Genomic DNA, 19,120 nt, shown 5'->3' with positions numbered 1-19,120 from the left:
GCAATGCGCGTGAGTGGCGAGGCGCTCGGCCAATGGAAAGAGAAAGGCGGGCGGGCGGGAGAAGGCGCGCGGGTTCGAAGGCGCGGGAGCGTTGGTAGCGGAGGCGGCGCTGAGGTGAGGGAGCGGGGCCGGGGGCTCCGGGAGCGCTCAGGTGCCTGGGGAGGGCTGGGGGGGTGAGGGTTTGGTGCCGTGTCGAGGCGCAGGGCCTGTGTAGGGGGAACGAGGGGTGCGGGTGTCAGGGCCTGGTGAGGTTCTGAGGTGCCTGTGTGGGCTGGGGGGGGGTCGCTGGGCCCAGGGCCTGGCGTGGTGTTGGGGGGGGGGGGGGGGGGGGGGGGGGGGGGGGAAGTGTGAGGGCTGTGGGGCCCCAGGCTGGGGGCTTGGTGCTGTGCTGAGGTGCACCAGGCTCTACATACCGGTGCAGGTGGGGTGGGGGACTGGGGTGGGGTGGCAGCGTGGGGTGAGGCCCTGGTGCCGGGTCAGGTGTGGGGAGGGGGCTTCTGGGGGGGTGTGGGGCGCTTTGGTTAGGTTCTGGGGGGTGGGAGAGGTGTGGGGTGTTGGGGTAAGGGGCTGGTGCCCCAGTAGTGTGCAGAATGCCTGTGGGGTGCTGGGATGAAGGTCTAACGCAACACTGAGGTGTGGGGCTTCTGGGGTGAGGGGCTGGCTGGGAACTTGACTATGAACATTTTGGGAAGGGCTGTGGGTGGCTGGGGCCGGCAGTGGGGAGCCGCTCCGCAGGGAGCGGTCTATGGGATCCTCAGGTTAATAGTGCAAGTTATAAGGATTGCTCCCCCCACACGTGCACCTTGACTCTCCTGCCAACAGTGAGTCCTTGTTTTATCTTCTCCCTTTCATCTGCACCTGATATCTTATTTCCCAGGTACCTGCAGGCCTGTTATTGTTGCCCTGTGCTTCTAAGGCATTGCCTGCCCCCTCTTGAAGTTCCCCTCTGCCAGCACTGCTCTGTGCTGAGGCTGCACAACTCCTGCTGCAGCTATGCAGCTCCTGGCTCGATCCTCTGCCACCACTTGTGTCCTTGGTGTTCCTGGGGCTTGACAACAGCTTGTCGTGTCTGGGCTGTCATCAGTCACCGCTTCCCCAAAACCAGCAATGCGTTAACGCGGGCAGGTTAGGAGGAACTTCCCCCTGCTGGCAGATTATTGAATATATTATTCTTTATGTGGCCTTCCAGCAGTTTATGAATATTTATTATTAGTCCTCTTTGGATACAGAGTATTTGTTTATTCTGGGGCTTCAGTTGTGAAACGCCACGTAACGGAAAAGTGAATATTGTACAATAATTATCTCAAACTGGAAGAGGTGGAACAAACAGCGTCGAGTGTTAAACTGGTTTAAATGGCTACTGTGTTAACGAAGGCTAAAAAAGCGTGGCTTATGGTATTTGGCAAGGTGGGAGAGAAACTCTGGAAGTCTGCTGGGTAAAGAGCTGGCTCTTCTGCTGGAAGGTAAATGCCACCGTGAAATCCTCACGGGAATAAACTGACCATGAATATAGGCAGGAGCAAGAAGATTTCTAGGAACCATGTCAGTGAGGTCTGGAATGAGCTTTGTGAGAGGAATGCGAGAGACAGAAAGTAGAACTCATTTCTGAATTATCTGACTCCGTTTTAGAAAAAGGACTTTAGGATGCATTTGTCCATGATGACAGAATTGGACCTGACCTGGAAGATCTTTTCTGTTTGCGCTTGTTCTGTGGCTTATGCTCAACTGAAACACAGCCCTGTGTTGTTCTAGTCTGTCATGCCTGAACTGCTGCCATTCAGCGTTTTCTTCCCGGTCCCCCACCTCCTCTTCCTTCTTTACTAAGTTTTTGTTTGTTTGTTTAGTTTTGTTTTTTACTGGGAGTCTATTTCAAGCTATTAAAAATGTGTTCTTGTAGGCGCTCCGGTGAAGACATGGCAGCTGTTACCCCACAGAAAAGGAGCCGTAGTTCTACTGATACGGATGAGTATGTTAACTTTCCATAGATTTTGTTTTTCTAATGAGAATAAATTAATTACTGCACATAGAATAAAATAGGTGTTTAAAATCCTTGAAAGCTTTTAACGTGAAGTGGAAAAAATGTTAAGGTGATTCTAAGATGCAGTAGCATCACCCCAGGTTTATTATTCAGTGACTTATTTTATATTGTACTGAGCATCTTGAGAGATTTCATCTAATATGTAGGGAAACCGAAGCTAAAAACGATTTTTCAATCTGTAGCATAGCACAGAATTAGAAATGAGAAAAAGCCATTAGACTGAGCTGATACTTTGCAGGCCCACGTTAGTATGTTGTATTAGTTTGCATTAGGGCATTTTTTTTTTTTCTTTAATAAAATAAAGGTATCTTGTTTTGGCAGTCACCTCTGTCAAGTGCATATCCCTGTACGTGACTTTCGCACACAGACCTAGCCCTAAGTCAGTCACGTAACCAGTGGAAACCTCAAAACTGATTGTTTAGAAACTTAAGAAGTAAAACCCCTGATGTTTGCATTTCTTTGTGGTAGAGCCTCAGTCTTGGAAAGACTTTGATATACAGTACAGAAATACTGAGGTCTGCACAAATGATCTGAATAGTCTTCTAGTGTTAATAGAAAAATAGTTCCTTTGTTATGTATACCTAAAAAAATTATAGATCCCCCCCCCCCATCTAGTGGAGGGGAAGCTGCTGGCCATGAACAAAAAGCTGAGTTTTAAATCCAAAAGAATAGCTTGTTTCTCCTTCTTTCGTAACTCTACCAGCTGAACAGATTTTTCTCATGCTTGTCCTGTACTTCCCCCACAAAAATATTTCGGGGGGGGGGGGGGGGAGACCAAGAGTGAAGTTTGATTTCTGAATTGGAAGGACAAATTCCTGAGATAGGTGGGTTAATACTGGCTGAGGAAACGCCGCGCTATGTTGTGCACCAAATATGTTACAAGCAGCAACGGCTGAACGCGTCCTTCATATAAATGTCTATCTCCTTTTAGGCAGTAGGTTCAGAAGCTATTAGTGATTTACTGATGAGGTTTGAGATTCTGAAATGGCTGTCAGAGTGAGATTTCAGTGCATGCCTTTCAGAAACTGGTGTAAAATATTGTGAGATCCCCCCAGCTTTATCAGTCTTACGTACGGGGGTGGGGGAGGCACAAGCTTTTTCAGAGGCACAAATCTGAGTTGACAGAGTTGGTCTGAAACAAATCAAACATTTTTATTTTTTTTCTTTTTCTCCTTAATCATGAATAGCGCTGATCCTGTCGGCAGCGTTCCAGAAAGTAGAATGACTGTTGTTCCCAGGTGCTTTCACAAGTTCAGGCAGGAAAATAGATTTGCTATTGAACAAAAAATATGTGGAGAATGGCGAGACAGTCTTAGGCCTTTTGATATTTGTATATTATATTTTGAGATTTGATATTTGTATGTGTTCCAGGGCATATACCAGTACAGGCAACCAGGCTGAGTGAAAATTAAGTGTTACTTAAGTAAAATAATAATTGAAAAGCTTTCAATAGTATATGTGATGTTTTGTTCTGCAATTATTCTTACAGTTCATCCTTAGCCTTTGAGACTCCTGTGAAAAAAATGATGACAGGCTTTGCTGAAGGTCTGTCTCCGCTCAAGAAATCGAGAAATAATCGGTTTGCTTCTCAAATAAAATGGTCATCTAGCTCCAGCGATGAGATGAAAGAAAATGAGGCTGTCCCGGTGAAGCCGGCGCTGTCGAGGAGGCTGGATATTTCACCCCTTCAGGCGGCCAGTGTTGCCACAGCCACGCAGAGCGAGTCCTCGAGGAAATTATCCCCAAAGCCCGCTTCCTCGTACAAGCCCCTTGTGCCTGCGGTGTCTTTTTATAGCAAGGAAAAGCGATACCTTACTCCTCTTGAGAGGAAACAACTGAATGAGAACCGCTTCTTGGGTGAGAGGAACAGGGATGAAAATCTCCCAGCTGCCAGCAGGACTGAGAAGACGAACGTGAACTTGAGCAGGAATACAAGCTCAAAGCCAACCAAGCACGCAACCAGCTCCAAGCATGGCAAAACTGTCCCCAAAACGCTTAAGAAGGCAAAGGGAGAGATACCAGCCAGAAAACCCAGCGTGGAGAAAGAGAATGTGAATTGCCTAATTAAAAAGAAGATGGATTCACCTTTCAGAGTCCTAAGCATGACAGTTAAACCAGCCCTGAAACTCCAGTTGGGAGCAGCGTTCTTTTCTGCCAGGAAGAAATCGCACTCTAAAAAACCAGTTGTAGACACTAAGTCTCTCCAGGGTCTCCCCAAACCTCTGCAAGAAAATGATCAGCCCGGACCACCGACAACTACAAAGTCTAATTCGGCTGATAGAAAAAAAATTCTTAAGGCGGGTGGTGTACTGAGAAGTATTTCTGTGCCTCAGGAGGAGGCAAACAAAAACGGGGAGGACTTTACAAGCTGTGTAAATGGAGAGAGAGATTCGGCACGTGAAGGAAAAACATCTCCGCAGAAAAGCGGAAGCACCTCTGGTCCGTTTTGTACTTCCCGGTCTGCAGCCGCAGGAGACGGCGATGCAGAGAACGTGGTAAGTAAAGGTGTTGTCGGGACCCGCAGAGGCATTCGGCTGACACACACAGAGTTTGCTGAGCAAGCTGGAAGTAACACATGCTCCAGTTATTTGGACATAGGGTGTTTATTTAGATGTATTAGTGGATTTTGCCTAGGAAGTCTTTTACTGATTTATTCCTGCCTTATGAAGGCATAAAACTGTGGTAAACTTTCAGGAAGTTCCTGTCGGCATCCCTGTCACTAGCTCTCAGTTGCAGTGAAATAGTTAATTTATGACGGCTGAAAGGAAAGCTTTCTGCATGAAGTTTTTCCAAAAGACAAGATATATCTTATTTTTTTTGTGATAAAGGGCAAAGCTGAAAAAGAAGTTTTTAAGTGTCCTTTTTTTTTTTTTTCCTTCTTCTGTTTTAATAAATGTAACAAATGCCAAGTCTGACCTTCCTGAGTTTTGTGGGAGGTCATGAGCCGGCAGCCTGGGTGTTCTCCCTAGATAACTGTCTGCAAAACGTTGCCTGCTGAAAGCCGGAGGAAGGAGGTGCTTCTCGAGTTCCGCTGCTGTGCTCCTTAAAGCCTTTCTTGTTTTTCCCCAGCCATGTGCTTCTCAGCCAGTGAAGTAATCACACAGAGAAAGCAAAATTGTTTCTAGAGTGTCTTTATTTAGAGATTTCTCCTGGGTCACAAGATGTTGCTTGGTGGTACAGCCTGTGCTGTAATTCAGGCAGCGCTAGCAGGCTTTAGTCTGGTTTGGGGTTATCTTTTTAGCGATTATTTTCTCAGCAGGAACTATTTGTGCTAGTTCTGCAGCTCCCTTTTCCAAGGCAGTGAGACTAAGCCCCGGTTTCTCATGCTTTAACAAACCAACGAGTTTTCTGAGCTGGTCTGTGTTTGAAGAACTGTAACCTTTTTGTGTATCAGTGAAGAGGTATAAGCTACCTTAGCAGTGAATACTCCTGGTGATAGAAAAGTGTTGTTTTGGGGTGTGTTTTTTTTTAAACATACATTTGATTCTTGTGCAAATATGTTTAGCAGTGCTGGAATGGTTAAACTTTGCAATCAGTCTTGCTTATTGCCAACCAGTTGATGCTTGCCAGGCCTCGCTTTTAATTTTATGACTTGCTAGAGAATTGTTTCGCTTGGGATGTGGATTTCGCTTCTAACACGGTGCTTAGGTGTGAAAGGTAAGGGTGGCAACGGAACGAGTGCAGCAGTAAAATACAAATTCGGAACAGGTTTGCAAACTATTTCATTACACTTAATGTCATACTTTGCTGTTGCATTCTGGCATCTAAAAGTGTAGGAAAGTAGGAAAAGCCAGTGGAATACTACCGTAGTATTTTATACTGGGCATTGAAAGGAAGCAGTGAACAAGAGGGGAAGCTGTTTTTATAGGGCTAATGTGTTCTATATTCCCGTGTCGGTTCAATAAAAGACAGTCTATTGCCTCCCTTGTTCACCTGCACTGTTTTAGTATCTTGCTCACATTCCTGACTTGATTGTCAACGTGTTTCTACAATGCAGCGTTAATAAACCACAAATGTTAGCTTGTGCAATCTAATCTTGCACGTGCAGTAAGAAAAAAACAAACAACAAACCAAAACCAACTTGAAAGCATTTGATTCTGCTGTGATGGCAGTTTTTTGTGTTGGCAAACTCTTTCTCAGAGGTTAACCAGAAGCATGGAGTGTTTGAAAAGGAAACTTAGTGACTTCGTTACTGCAAAGTGAATACAGACCAAGTTCGGCCTTGATCTAGTCTCACATTCTGCTACAGCCGGTTGCTTTGCCTGGTGACTGTCTAGGGTTCCTGATGAGATGGGAAATAATACACCGTCATATACAAAAAGAGCAGAGTTCAAGGCAAAAATCAGTTTGGCAAACTTTCATTTTTATAGAACGTTTGCGAGAGGCTTCCAAAAGCTGTGAAGACGCATAGTTGTAGACAGAGAATGAAGCAGAGTCTCAGAAATGTTAAGGTGAAGAAATGATACAAACCTCTACAGTTAAGATTTACTCAAAAACAAAAGGAAAAAAACCCCACATCCCACATTAAAACAAAAGCAGGGGCATAATTAGGTGTTAAAGTGTTGAGAATCAAAATCCATGATCACTTTCATAAGCTGAATTTGGTCTTACAGTAGTCAAAGGCAGGTAGATGAGAAATGTCGATGGTAATCATTAAGGCTGCGAGTAACCTGCAGGAAATGAATTCTTCCTCAGCGCTGGGGTGCAGCGTTTTCAGCAACACTTTCAAATTCAGCAGTCAGGTGTAACTTTAATAACGGTGAGACGGGTAGTCTGCTAAGACTGCGTTTCGTTATTGGAAAATACAGCCGTTGGTAACACTTCGTAATGTCAATTAATGCTCATTGTGAAGGTCACGTGAACTATATGTGATTCTGTAGCTCCTGTCTGAGGACTTAATCAACTGGAGAGTTTTCTTTTTGCCCTAAAAAAATTGTCTTAACTTATAGGATGTTGATGAAATCAGTTCTTCTACAACCTGTGAGTCAGATGATTGCATTATTCCGTCAAGCCAATCTCCGCGTAAGGTGAATAAGCGAGGTAAGTTGGATTATACATATCTTGGTCTATTACTTTTGTTGCTGTAGGAAAATGAGGCAGAAGAGACACTGAAAATCTCTTAGGTTACCTGCTTTTCTCCAGTAGGATCAACTCTGCTGAATTCCCATGTTGTCCTATAATTTAGTGTTTAAGCTGGACCGTAATGATGGAGATTCTGCTGTCTCCATGATGAATCTGTTTTAGTGTTAAGCAGTATGTAAACTGCTTTTTGTCCTGATGTCTAACCTACCTTTCCTCTTTGCTTTACTACAGAGCCCATTCCCAGTAAGATTTGGGAAATTACTGTATTTGAAACCTATTATTAGTTTTTTCCCCTTTCTTTTCTCCCTGGACTGTTACCCTGATTCTTTCAGCTTTCCTTTTTAAATCTTGATTTTTAGGCATCTGACTCTTTATTTGTTTTCTCCAGACTGAGCCATGTCTTTCCTGGTACAGCACTCCCAAACAGATCTCCATCTGAGCCTTACCAGCACTAATTAGCAGGAAGGGAGTAATTCATATATTTCACATGCGGTGAACGCATACTTTTCCACAGGAAACTTTGTGAGATGCCTTTGGTTTGAGGTAGACGGTAACGCAAGTGTTTTACACGCAGCTGCTGCCCAGAGGGTTGATCCCTATCCCTTATTTTGCCCCGGCTTGTTGTTAAGTATAGCGGTTCCCCTTATCCTTACTTCAGTCTGTTTGTTTCTGCCAGTTTTCAATGCAAGAATGCTTTTTAAATTAAACTCTTAAATGCCCCTATGTGCTAGCTATTTATCTACAAAGTTATAAGCATGTATTATTGTTTACTCCTGATGGTCACTGAGGAAATTCCACTCTATACTTTTTGTTTTGGCAGTGAATTATTAACAATAATTATTTGAATATGATTATTTTTCCCCCCAACTTTGCCCCTTTTCTTATGGTTGGTTTACAGAGACCATATTTTCCTACTAACGCAAGGAAATTTTCAGAAGTTAATATATTTTAAGACACTTATTATTTTTCCTCTTGGGAATAACAAGTGATAATAAAAAGAAAATATGTTGCGTAAATATTATTTTATTAAGGCAAACTAATGCGTTGGCCTCTACCTGCTGTCTCGTCTTCCAAGTACACACTAACATGTGCCAGTATGTTTGCAGGAGTTGAAGTAATGTTATTTTATCCTAATTTCCTGGTTTCTCCATTTTTCCCTTTTAAAAATAGGCAGCATTCGCTATTCTAGCCTCAGCAGCCCTGGGTTAATTCAATCCTTGCTAGTCTGAAAAGGTCCAATTTATCTGAGTGTTCTCTCAACATCTTTCCCCAGCTGTGGAAGTTCAGATCTCCTTTGTGTCTTAATTGCACTAACGATCTCATCACTTTTATTGAGGACTGAAATAAAAAGGCCCTAAGTGTGTTGTCATCGTTTGTCACCTGGTTTTCGTAGTTCCTCCTCTTTTGGTAGCAGAAACTTCTGGGTTTTCCTCTTGCTGTTACAGGATGCTTTCCTGGTACTGTGGCCTTCCCAGGTAGAGCTCATTTGGCATTTCTGCTTTCAGTCTTTCATGTTGCTGCCCTGCTTTCCCCTGGTTTCTATTCCCTTTGTGATTCCTTGAGTTTCCAGTGAGAGAAAAAGTCATGATTTAGCCGTGTTTGTCTCTTACTCCACTTCTTTCTGGCACATCTGGTCTTAATCTGTCTCTTAAAGAAATTGCAAGCACTCCTGAGCCCCCCACCCCACCCCTTTAGTCTTGCTTCGCATGGGAACTTATTTATCTGCTTTTGGAACGTAATGAAGTCTGTTTTCTTGAAGGTCACCCTTCCTTGGCTAATGCCTCCTCCTCTTATTCTGAGGAGTGGCATGCCCTGTGCTGCCAGCTACTTTTCTTTCTGCTATCTCCAGCTCTGTATAAAAGGCTCCTGTTACTGTGTTTTCCACCTGTTTATAAAGCTGTTGCCATCACATTCCCAAAGATTGCCTGACATTATTTGCCTGCTGGGGCCTTTCACAAGAAGTGCCTTGGCCCTCAAAGATCCTGCATTTCTAGGAAGCCGTAGGCTTTTTGTTATGTATTAGTGTCATCTTCATGACTCCTCACGATCTTTTCCACTACTGATATTAATAAGAGACTTTTTATACTGTGTCCTCTTTCCTAGAAACAACTGTTTCACGTTCATGGTATGTTTTTTGGAGGCTGTTAGGGCCACTCTTCTGCTTGTGTACTTTACTATGTTTCTGTAATTCCTAAGAAGTCTCTGTCTATTTGTGAATGCAGTCAAAATATGAGAGCATAAAGCAGCCTAGTACCTAAACTTTTTACAATTGAGGGAAAATGTATTCCTAACTAATAATTTGCTTGGTTTTACTTACTAAAGTCTTTGCTAAATTATCCTAAAACTTGCAGCTTGTGTGCTGTAACCTAGTGCTGAGCCCGTCATTTCCCAGCTTCTCTAGGATGAAGAAGCTACAGGTTCAGGCTTCCTCAGCCAAAATAATGGAAAATGGAGAAACCTGTGCTTGATTAACACTCTTAATTAATAACCAAGGAAACACTAAACTACTGCAGCAGGAATTTCTGCTTCATAATTCCACTGTGAGAGGGGAAAGCGCTAGTGTGATCAATGTCACTGAAGTGGATTGAAGGCAATTATGGCTGGATACCACTCATGGACCTAACCTTTATACCCTGCAGCATCAACAGCTTCCCAGTACTCTTTAAAAACTCTTGTCTATAGAGTTCAGTTTCACTGTCATGTATCGTTTTGAAGTCTCATTGGTGTTTGAATTTCTCTTTCCATGTATCAACATGTTCTGCAACTAAAAAGGATTCTAAACCACAATAACTTCACTCGTCTTTTCCAGCCTCTCCTTCAAATGCTGTTGTCTACCCCATATTCAGTGCACCCCCAACCAGCAAGAAAAGGTAGGCTAATCTTTGCTAAGTCTCTCCAAGAATGATCAGAAGGGTCGTATCTGCAGAATCATTATTTTAAAAAAAAAATTATCCTAATTCTAAAAACAATAGCTTTGCTTTCTCCAATCCTTGTAAGGTTTGGGAGTCTGGGGTTTTTATTGGGTTGGCTTTTCTTTTTCTTTTAAAGGGAAGATGAAAGTTGTGTTGGTTTAGGGGGATACTAGCCTGTGAATAAGGAAATACACATTTGCTTGCTGTCTGTAGTACATTTTACTTGTGAATTTGTACATGTTATTGAGCTGATTATTTTTTTAACTGAAAAGGAAATAAGTTTTCTCTTAGCTGTTGCTAATGATAAAATCATTAGAACCAGGGAGACTGTTTCAGGATATATTCATCACCAAGAATGGCACAGCCTTGGTGGTGTTTGGGCCCTGTAGAGGGGTTTTTATTTATTTATACTACTTCTGTGTGTTCTGTATCTCCCTATCTGGAGTGTCCATAACGAGCAGTAGCTTTCAGTCTTTGTGTACTGGCCGTTCATTAGGGACCTGCACCTCCCATCAGCCAGAGACCCTTGACAGCGCTAGCTACGAATTTGAGTAGGTACCAGAATTGCCAAAACAAATTGTCTTTACTCAGATAGTTTGGCAAGTGCAGTGGCGCAGTATAACACTGCCTGCTGGCCATGCAATAAGCAGGGAGGCATTGCTGTCCCTCACTAGCATCTAATAAATGGTATGGGTTTCTGTATATACGTTTAAGTCTGCACTGTAGACAGCAAACATGCGTGTTCATGAGTTTAGTCCACCTACAACAATCGGTATGGCAGCGATGCCTCTGGCATGGGCATTGCCATGTTTGCTTGCAACACAGAATTGCTTCAACCTTTTGAGCTAAGGTTGTGTACATCAGCTACAGTGTGTGACAATTCAACTCTGTGTTTAACTGGGCCAGTTGAACTGTGGGTCCCTCGTTGAGTAATGCTGGAAAGGCTGACGGGGCAGGTCAGTAACTCTGCTCAGGCCAGTCTGTGGCTCTTGCAGGAACTGGCAGCTTCTCTCTCTGTCACGCTCAACCTCCTTTATCCGTTAAGCCTACAGTATTAACTTTTAAACTGTTGAAATGACTCACTCTTGAGGAAGGCACTGGGTTATTAAAGTTGTACGGAGCTAAAGGTTTCAGAAGGCTTGTTATTGTAGAATACCCATGTTCTTTAAATTTAGTGTCAAACTGACCTCTCTCTGCCATGAGGTTCGTTGCTTTTCCATAGTAACTCTTCCTGTGATAGGCTTTTGTAACTATTACACTGCCGTGGCTAACACTGACCAACATCTTCACTGTTAGCACTCGGGAAAGTGTCTGTGTGCTGTACAGAAATCACTTGAAGTGCAAAGATCAGTAACTGCACTGATCAGGTGTGTTGCGCCTTTTTTTTTTTTACCTGAGAAATTGTGGTACAGCAGCACTAGGTAGCAGCACGCTCAGAAGTTTTGATCTAGGTGCTGAAGACGAGACAGAAGTTGTAATAAAAATGGGTGAGAAGGATTAACGGGAGCATCTGCTTCTCTTCCACTTTCCCATGCTCACCTGAGTGGGTATTTCCTAAGTCTGCTGGGCGATGTTTGATATTTAGTGTGATGGAAATGAAGCATAAGCATGTGAAGTTTGCTTTTTGATTCTGGAAAAAGCACAATATTGCTAAATTACTTGCAGGCACTGGGACTCTTTACTCATAAGGTGTAATTGTACTACCTGGTGCCTGTGCTTCTGATTAGCTTATTTCTTCAATTAATTTGCTGTTGTACTCATAGACCTCTAGTGGAAAAAGACTTGTTTTCCCACGCAAGAACCAGAGCTACTAATTCCTCTCCCATATTGAATCAACTTCTTTATACATTTGGTTGACGACAAAAGCATTCTGAGCCGAGTTTATTGCGACCATAAAACAAAACCACTCAAAGTTGCTCCTAAAAGAGCCAAAATAAACTTTCCAAAACTTGTCGCGCTACTGTAGTCCTCTGCCACAGGAGTGTTGAAAGAGAGACTGGATCGCAATATTTGCTTTGCTTCCTCATGTGGCTTTTCAAATACCTTCCGTGGTGCAAGTGGAACCCTGGAATATGTGGAAATCCTGGTGTTTGTGATTAACTGAAAATCAGTCTTGGATTTGCAGTTGTCTCCTGGGAAACTGATGAGCACAAGCTTTTCCTACATGAAGTCTCTGCTTTGGAAATTCTCCTTAGTATCCAAATCTATAAAATTGTTTGGTTTATCTCTAAATTAGTTCCATGTTAAGGTTCACTGCGCAATAGTTATAATTTCCCACTTGAAGATTGCTTAAGAAATGCCACCTTACATACCTAAAGGTAGGTTAGAAAAACAGTAGAATTATTAACACCCCTAACAATGTGCTTCCCTGTAGCTGAAGCCCACGGTGTAAACTTTAAAAATTCGTATAAGGCCTCCTTTGAAAAATTCCTCTTGGCCTTGCTTCAGTCTGCTCCCCTCTTTGGGAAGCTGCCCCTGGTAGATGGCAGTGGAGAGCTTAGCCCCAGCACCCAGGGTTTTTCCTGAAATGCTGCCGATCCCCTGGTCTAAAGGTGGTGTTGGTGCGAGGGGCTGGGACTCGGGGTGGTGAAGCAGCGATGGAGTGGGGAAGCAGTCTTGGGACCCCGGGGGTAGGCGGAGTGTGGGCTTGAGAACAAGCTATGGTGGGTCTCGGCCAAAACCTTGTCACAAGTTCTTGATCAAAACCTAGATGAAATGCTTTGTAGGTTCTCGGAGTTCAATTTTTCACTTTCTTCCTTTTTTTTTTTTCCCCTTGAGGGGAGAGTGGTGCTGATGTGGTGGGCGCTTCAGAGTCAGATTTCCTTGCAAAAGGGGAACGCTTGAAGCTGTGTAAGATGATTTTGGATGATGCTACTTCCCCTGCTGGGGCTGGCAGGGTAGGACCTTTATCCTTGCCTCGTATCACACTGTCCAGGAGTCTGGCACGGATCCCTGAGCTGCTCAGACCAAGCTGTGGTACTGTGGGTTGCAGTGTGGTCACGCAGCGAGGCACATGCTCCCTCTGCCAGCTGCGCTGACGTTCCCAGGTATTCGTAGCCAGATCTCCCTGCGTTCATCTCCCTGAGCCCTTCGATCTGCTCGGGACTTCACAAACCCGCAGTTCTCCTCAACCCGTCGAAGGGTAGACATGTTTTAGGTGTGTGATCATAGCTGTAATCTTATGCACAAATTAAACAAGTTAGGAGCACGTCTGTGGGACTGTTTAGGTGAGACTTTGGGTTTTCTGGATGCCAGTTAGACTCGGGTGCAAGATTGCTGGAGCTCAGCAACTTGCTGCCAAAAACTCTGAGCCCATGCAGGAGCGTTTTGGATATCTAGATGCATGTAAGCCGCGGTTTGAGGAGGGAGCTGCTGGACTTGGGCGCCTATTTCTTCACCTGCAGTTTCCATACTTCATGGACCTGGCCCTCTGCTTCTCAGTTTGTTGTGTATCCCTTTGACTGTTCAAGGAGCTGCTGAATTTCCAATATCCTGGATATGGGATGGCTGTGGAAGCGAGAGAGGTGCTTAATCAAGAGTTGTTTAACTTCTGATGCAATTGTGGCTCTTCGTAGAGCCCCTCTCCTTCCCTCCCTCCCCCAGAGGAGCTGGCACCACAGCTGTCAAGAAGCTTTGCTGTACCTGGCTTAGTTTGGGGTGTTCTGTCATACGAGTCACTACCCTGCCCTGGTACCCGACGTGTAATGTTAACCTTTGTCTGCAGTGACTAATTTTCATCTCTCACAAATGATTTTTCAGGACGCAGGCTACGCTGGATGAACTGACTTCTCTGTTTGGGTCCAGCCCGCCTGCAAAAACATCTCACACCTCGCAGAAAAGCAAGAAGGCGAAAGAACTCTGCAAGCGCTCCAGCGATCAGATGATCATTGTAAGGTTCCCCTCGGGGTGTGCTGGGTCCTCGGGGTGCCTTGGTGGTGAGGAAACAAGAAATATGTCTTGAGGCTAACCGATAAGTATATTTCCTCACGTGTAAACCTCAAGCCATCCACGCTGTGATGACCATAACAGGGCAGTGATTAACATATTTAGGACTTCAGGACAGGGTAGTAGCTGGGAAATACATTGTTATCGTTTCCCTGGGACTAACGCTTTATTACGTTTGGGAATTCAAAAGAGATTTATGGAACATAATATTTAAAAAAAAAAAAAAAGCCCAAAAAGAAACTCGGCCAAGGCTGTATGGATGCTATAGGAGTGAATTTGGCTGGATAATTTTCCTTTCCCACGGCTTCCTGGCCCGCTGTGCGAGCAGAGTCAGCACAGCACTGCAACCACAGCGGCAATCGTCAGCCAGGGCAGCACGGGAGCAGGAATGCGTGACCGAGAGCTGAGCCCGAACGGAGCTCGCTCTGTTAATGAGCAGGTGACTCTTCGGTAGCTCCACGTCTGCCTCCCTGCTGTTGCCCTTCAGTGTGGAATACCGATTTTGGAGCAGGAGGAGGTCAATGTTACTGAGGCTTGCGTGTTGTGTAGCCATCATGTGTATGAGTTTCCAGAAAATACGCCCTCGGCGATGAGTAATTTTGTTCTCACTTGGTGACATGCCGACGTTTTCAAGCCTGTTTCCTGAGGGAACAGGGCTTACGTGATCATTCTTGTCTGCTGATTTGCCCTTTTTAGCACCTTTTGAGTTGTTTGGATGATTTCTGTCAAATTTGAGACCTCACAGATACAAATTCTTGACTGTTTTGAAAACTGGTCCCCGTGGAAGGGAGAAACCCACATGAGTGCCTGCGCTGAGAGGAAAGCAGCAGTGGGTACTCACCAGTCATCGCTGCCCTGAACACGGCTGGCTGGCCAGCCACGAGCGCCAACCCCGCCTGGCACAGCTCGGCTGAGTGTCTAACTGCTGGGCCCACGAGGGACAGACTGTGGGTGCTGTGACACGGAGGGTGGGAAGCCTGTCCTGGGACGTGGGGAAGGGAAAGCAGCTGCTGCGGTAGCAGCCAGTGCAGGGAAGTGAGTCTTTAACGAACTAGGCTTCGCTTCACCTCGCTGTGTAGGGAGCAATCTGCTGTTTGCTTGCACAACTGGCATTCAGTTCCTTCTCTTCCCCTCCCTGTGTACTGACAGAGATAAAAACGAGGTTATTTTTAGGTAACTGATGAAAAGACTGTACAGAGTTTTCCTTTGCTTTTTTTGTGGTGCTCTTTTACATTGTTTCCTCAGCGGGATGTTGCTGAACTATTTCAAGACCTGTTCCAAATAATGCATTGATTGTATTCCCTGGATAATTTAATGCTATAGAGTTCTGAATATTCTGCAAATAAGCCAAAGCATGTCCTCCTCTTCACAAATTCAAATGAAAACAAATACTTAAATCTTTGATGATTGTTACTAGAACCAATTCTCAACCTCATTCCGTAAACTGAGCGGGGGTTTTTAACAGCTTCAGAGTGCTTAGCTGGCTCTGTTCCTCACTAGGATGCCGGTCAGAAGCATTTTGGTGCCATAGTTTGCAAGTCGTGCGGCATGATCTACACGGCCGCTAGCCCGGAGGATGAAGCCCAGCACATCCAGCACCACGAGCGATTCCTCGAGGGACTCAGATATGTGGTAAGGTGATGCCTGGGCTCGCAGCTCAGCTGAAGAACATGGGGGAGAAGTGGTGCGTGATATCCAGGTACAAAGTCGAGACAGCTGCAGGCAGACGTTTTGTCATCCAGAGGGGAGGTTAAAGTGTAAGTTAAGCAGTTCCAGCAACTGTCTGCCTTCCTCAGTTTGATGAATGTGACTCGACTTCATCCCTGAAAGCTGAAGTGGTTCAGATTACAGCTTCATCTGCCAGAGTCTGCACTGAATCACTTCCTCTCTCTTGCTAGACCACTAACTTGTTTGTTTGGGTTTTTTTTCCCCTCTGTGGCAGGGTTGGAAGAAAGAACGGGTTGTGGCAGAGTTCTGGGATGGGAAAATTGTATTGATTCTTCCAAATGACCCAAAATATGCCGTCAAGAAGGTACATGTTTGTTTATTTTGGGGTTTATGTTGTAGATTTAGCTTTCTGCTGGCTCAGCTCCCGGAACTACCTCAGTGTGCGATCATAGATCGCTTGCCAGTGCACGGGGCGAACAGGAGAGCTGAGTGGGGTTGTGGCAGCAAGCCGGGTTGCTGTGGACACCCACCCTGACACATCCTAACCCTGCTCCCTGCGCTGAAGCTCTCGTTCTTACATCACCAACATAAGGTGATGATGGTTGATGATTCAACCAATGATTCTTCATCATCAACCATCCTTTCCATCCCAGGGACTGGGGTGAGAGGCAGGTGTGCTCTGCGAGAGGCGTAGAGGGGTGAAGACACGAGTGAGAGCCTGCTCTTTAGTGTTCTCTACACAGTTAGAGCCTGATCTTGTGTAAGCACAGGCTTATTTGGGGGAACGAGTCCCCTTTCTGACAGGTTTCACGCCAGAGTCAAAGAATGCGCGTGTTGGTTCCCAACACACCTCTCTCCGGTTTTGTTTTCTTAGGCAGAAGATGTGCGAGAAATTGTAGATAACGAGTTGGGATTTAAGCAAGTTTCTTTGAGCTGCCCAGCCAAGACTAAAATATACTTGTTTGTGTCTAATGAGAAGATGATTGTTGGGTGCTTAGTGGCTGAATCGATCAAGCAGGTACGTGTTATTAATTGTATGGGGAGGGGGTGAAATTGGAGGCTAATAACTGGGGCTGGTTGCTTAAGCCTGTGTATCGGAAATCCTGGCTTAGCATGGGGGGGGGAATAAAACTAAGGAAATTAAAAAAACCAAAACAACAAAACCACCCTAAAAAACAACAACAACAAAAAGAAATTAAAGAAAAGCTTGTGCTTTTGTCAGGGTGAGATGTTGCTGGCGGGAGTTAGCTGAGTTTGCACTGCAGCGAGCTTCTGTCTGACCCTGGTTTGGGTGCTGGTTTATGTGTTGGTCTGCCCTGTAAGAGACAGCGGAAGGCAAAAGGCTGGGAGCACAGGAAGATCCGTGGCTCTGCATCCCGTCGGGAAGGAGCAGTTTGATGCCTCTGCTCATCCCTGCAGGCTTTCCGGGTGCTGTCGGAGCCGGGAGCCGTGCCGTCCCCCGGCCAGGACATCCTGCAGCATCACCGGGCTTGGCGCTGCTCCACGAAGCCGGAGCCAGCAGTCTGCGGTGTCAGCAGGATCTGGGTGTTCGGCCTGAGGCGCAGGAAGGGCATCGCCCGTCGCATGGTGGACGTGGTCAGGTAGGGAGCGACGGGAGGGCAGCAGGGAGCTGGGATCCCAGCTGGGGTTTATCCTTTTTGGGGCGGGGGGAAAAACGATGATTGCAGCAAAAAATGTTTAGATGGAACTTATGGAAACGGCTAAATTTGTATCATTAAGCAAGTCTGGAATCCCCACTTCATAGTGGAAGGATATCAAGTGGACAGATCTTCTATGTATATCTAATATTTAAGTAATATTTTTATTTAAAATCTGACACAAGTGTGCGCCAAGCTGTTAATTGCTGGGTATAACCAGGACACAGAGCTACACGGACTGGATTTTCCGAGAGAGACTCTGTTTGTTGGGAAATGTGTTTGGTGTTTTTTTTTTTTTTTTTTTTTTAACTGGAGAAATTGATGAGCCGAAACACTTGAGGTTTTTTGCAGGCAGGAAATTCCGAGCTTCTCAAGCTTGGACCAAACGGGGAGGAAGACTTAAAAACTTCCCCAGATCTATTAATATGGACTGCCTTGAGGCTGAGCTTGGTAGTCTGTGAACCTGTAGTAGCACGTATCTTTGTGTCATATCTGCTTGCTATATGTATATAATACAGACATATAAAGCGTATGAGTACATATGTATGTATTTTCATATATTTATAATCATACATTATTGTATCTGGAGCTCAGTGTTCTGAGAATTCATCAGTGTTCGGTCTCCACTTCCTCCTGTGGTTAGCGTTTGATGTGCCAGTGGATGTGCTACCTCCTCGACGCCTTCCAAACCCGCAGGCCGTGCGAGCCAGCTGGACCTGGGTGACCTGTGGGTGCCCACGAGAGTCCTGGCACTGCCGTGGTGGACTTCACTCGGGGAACTGCTCCGAGAGATTTCACTGAAACCTCTGGGTTTCCATGTAAAACTGTGCCTGTGGGTTTTCTGCCTGTATTTGGTCTTACATTATCCATCTTGCTAATTGTAAAAATGCCTCCTGGTTCCTGATTACACCAGAATCCGAGAGCGAACTGGCATCTCGCAACGATCTTCTCTGGTTTGAAAGCAAAGCGACAGAAGAAGTAGCAGCTCCCTGCAGAGGAGGGCTGGAGGGAAAACACCCCTGCGGTGTGTTTTTAGGAGTCAGATAAAGCAGCCGGCTGGTTGCAGCACGCCCATAGCTCTGCTCTCTCTTTCAGGAGCACGTTCATGTACGGCTGCTACCTGAGCACTGACGAAATCGCCTTCTCTGACCCGACGCCGGACGGCAAGCTGTTTGCGACGAAATACTGCCAAACCCCTAACTTCCTTGTTTACAATTTTGTTTATAACAACTGAATCGACTCGATTATTGCAAGTTGAGGTTTGCTGAAATCATCTAAGATAATTTTGTCAGTTTTAAAATAACACTTAAGCGTTGTTACTTGGCTAAAAGCCGTTTTCCTGCTGAGCGCTCGATCTTCCTCCCCTTGCGAGCAAGCTGGGGGAAGAGTGTGTCACTTTGTGTACAGAGCTGTGTTATATTGTAGTGTATGCTGTGGAACCTTGCTTGGATTTCAGGTAGGTTTGTTTCTTCTGAAACTAAATTTTATTGCAAGTAACTTAATTTCTTTAAAAGGTTGAATTAATATAAAGATGGCTGTTTTCTCCCTGATGCGTGGGTATGTAATTCTGAGCTCGCTGCAGTCTGTGCGCTGTAAAGGGCTTGTCTGGGGTAGAAGTTGCTAAATTTATGCACAGAGGAGTAGGAGATGTCTTAAAATGACTGACTCGTGGCAGGATTTCCCCCACCGTGTAAGACCTGGAACCTTCACTGTGTTGTGCTGCAGGGGAAGCTGTCACGGGGGCCGCCTGCTCAATAAAATGTGTGAAATGCTGCTGCTCGAGCTTGTTTCTGTGTGCAGAAGAGCCACGGGAACAC

The 19,120-nt window shown here is 45.2% G+C and overlaps 1 protein-coding gene across 2 annotated transcripts; it reads left to right on the top strand.

Annotated features, from left to right (window-relative positions):
• The first annotated feature begins 765 nt into the window (after positions 1–765).
• ESCO2 (establishment of sister chromatid cohesion N-acetyltransferase 2) lies at positions 766–19,076 on the top strand. Of its 2 annotated transcripts, none has more exons than XM_050895132.1 (11): positions 766–821; positions 1,898–1,966; positions 3,528–4,533; positions 6,988–7,078; positions 9,930–9,990; positions 13,792–13,921; positions 15,478–15,609; positions 15,920–16,009; positions 16,520–16,663; positions 17,065–17,246; positions 18,399–19,076. In XM_050895132.1, exons 2-11 carry the CDS (start codon positions 1,914–1,916, stop codon positions 18,535–18,537), a joined length of 2,028 nt encoding a protein of 675 aa, XP_050751089.1. In that variant the 5' UTR covers positions 766–821; positions 1,898–1,913; the 3' UTR covers positions 18,538–19,076. The 2 variants fall into 2 exon arrangements, with proteins under 2 accessions (XP_050751089.1, XP_050751091.1); XM_050895134.1 differs by lacking the exon at positions 18,399–19,076 and adding an exon at positions 17,947–18,367.
• Positions 19,077–19,120: the final 44 nt, after the last annotated feature.

The sequence above is a fragment of the Gymnogyps californianus genome, chromosome 3 (assembly GCF_018139145.2).
Source record: "Gymnogyps californianus isolate 813 chromosome 3, ASM1813914v2, whole genome shotgun sequence".
NCBI classification, from domain to species: Eukaryota; Metazoa; Chordata; class Aves; order Accipitriformes; family Cathartidae; genus Gymnogyps; species Gymnogyps californianus.
This window is presented reverse-complemented; position numbering and strand designations above follow the sequence as displayed.

Excerpts from the sequence above, each read along its gene's own strand:
- ESCO2 (XM_050895132.1), top strand. The coding sequence starts at position 1,914 with ATGGCAGCTGTTACCCCACAGAAAAGGAGCCGTAGTTCTACTGATACG. Across the intron at positions 4,534-6,987 it reads ACGGCGATGCAGAGAACGTG|GATGTTGATGAAATCAGTTC; the intron begins GTAAGTAAAGGT and ends CTTAACTTATAG. Across the intron at positions 16,664-17,064 it reads TGGCTGAATCGATCAAGCAG|GCTTTCCGGGTGCTGTCGGA; the intron begins GTACGTGTTATT and ends TCATCCCTGCAG.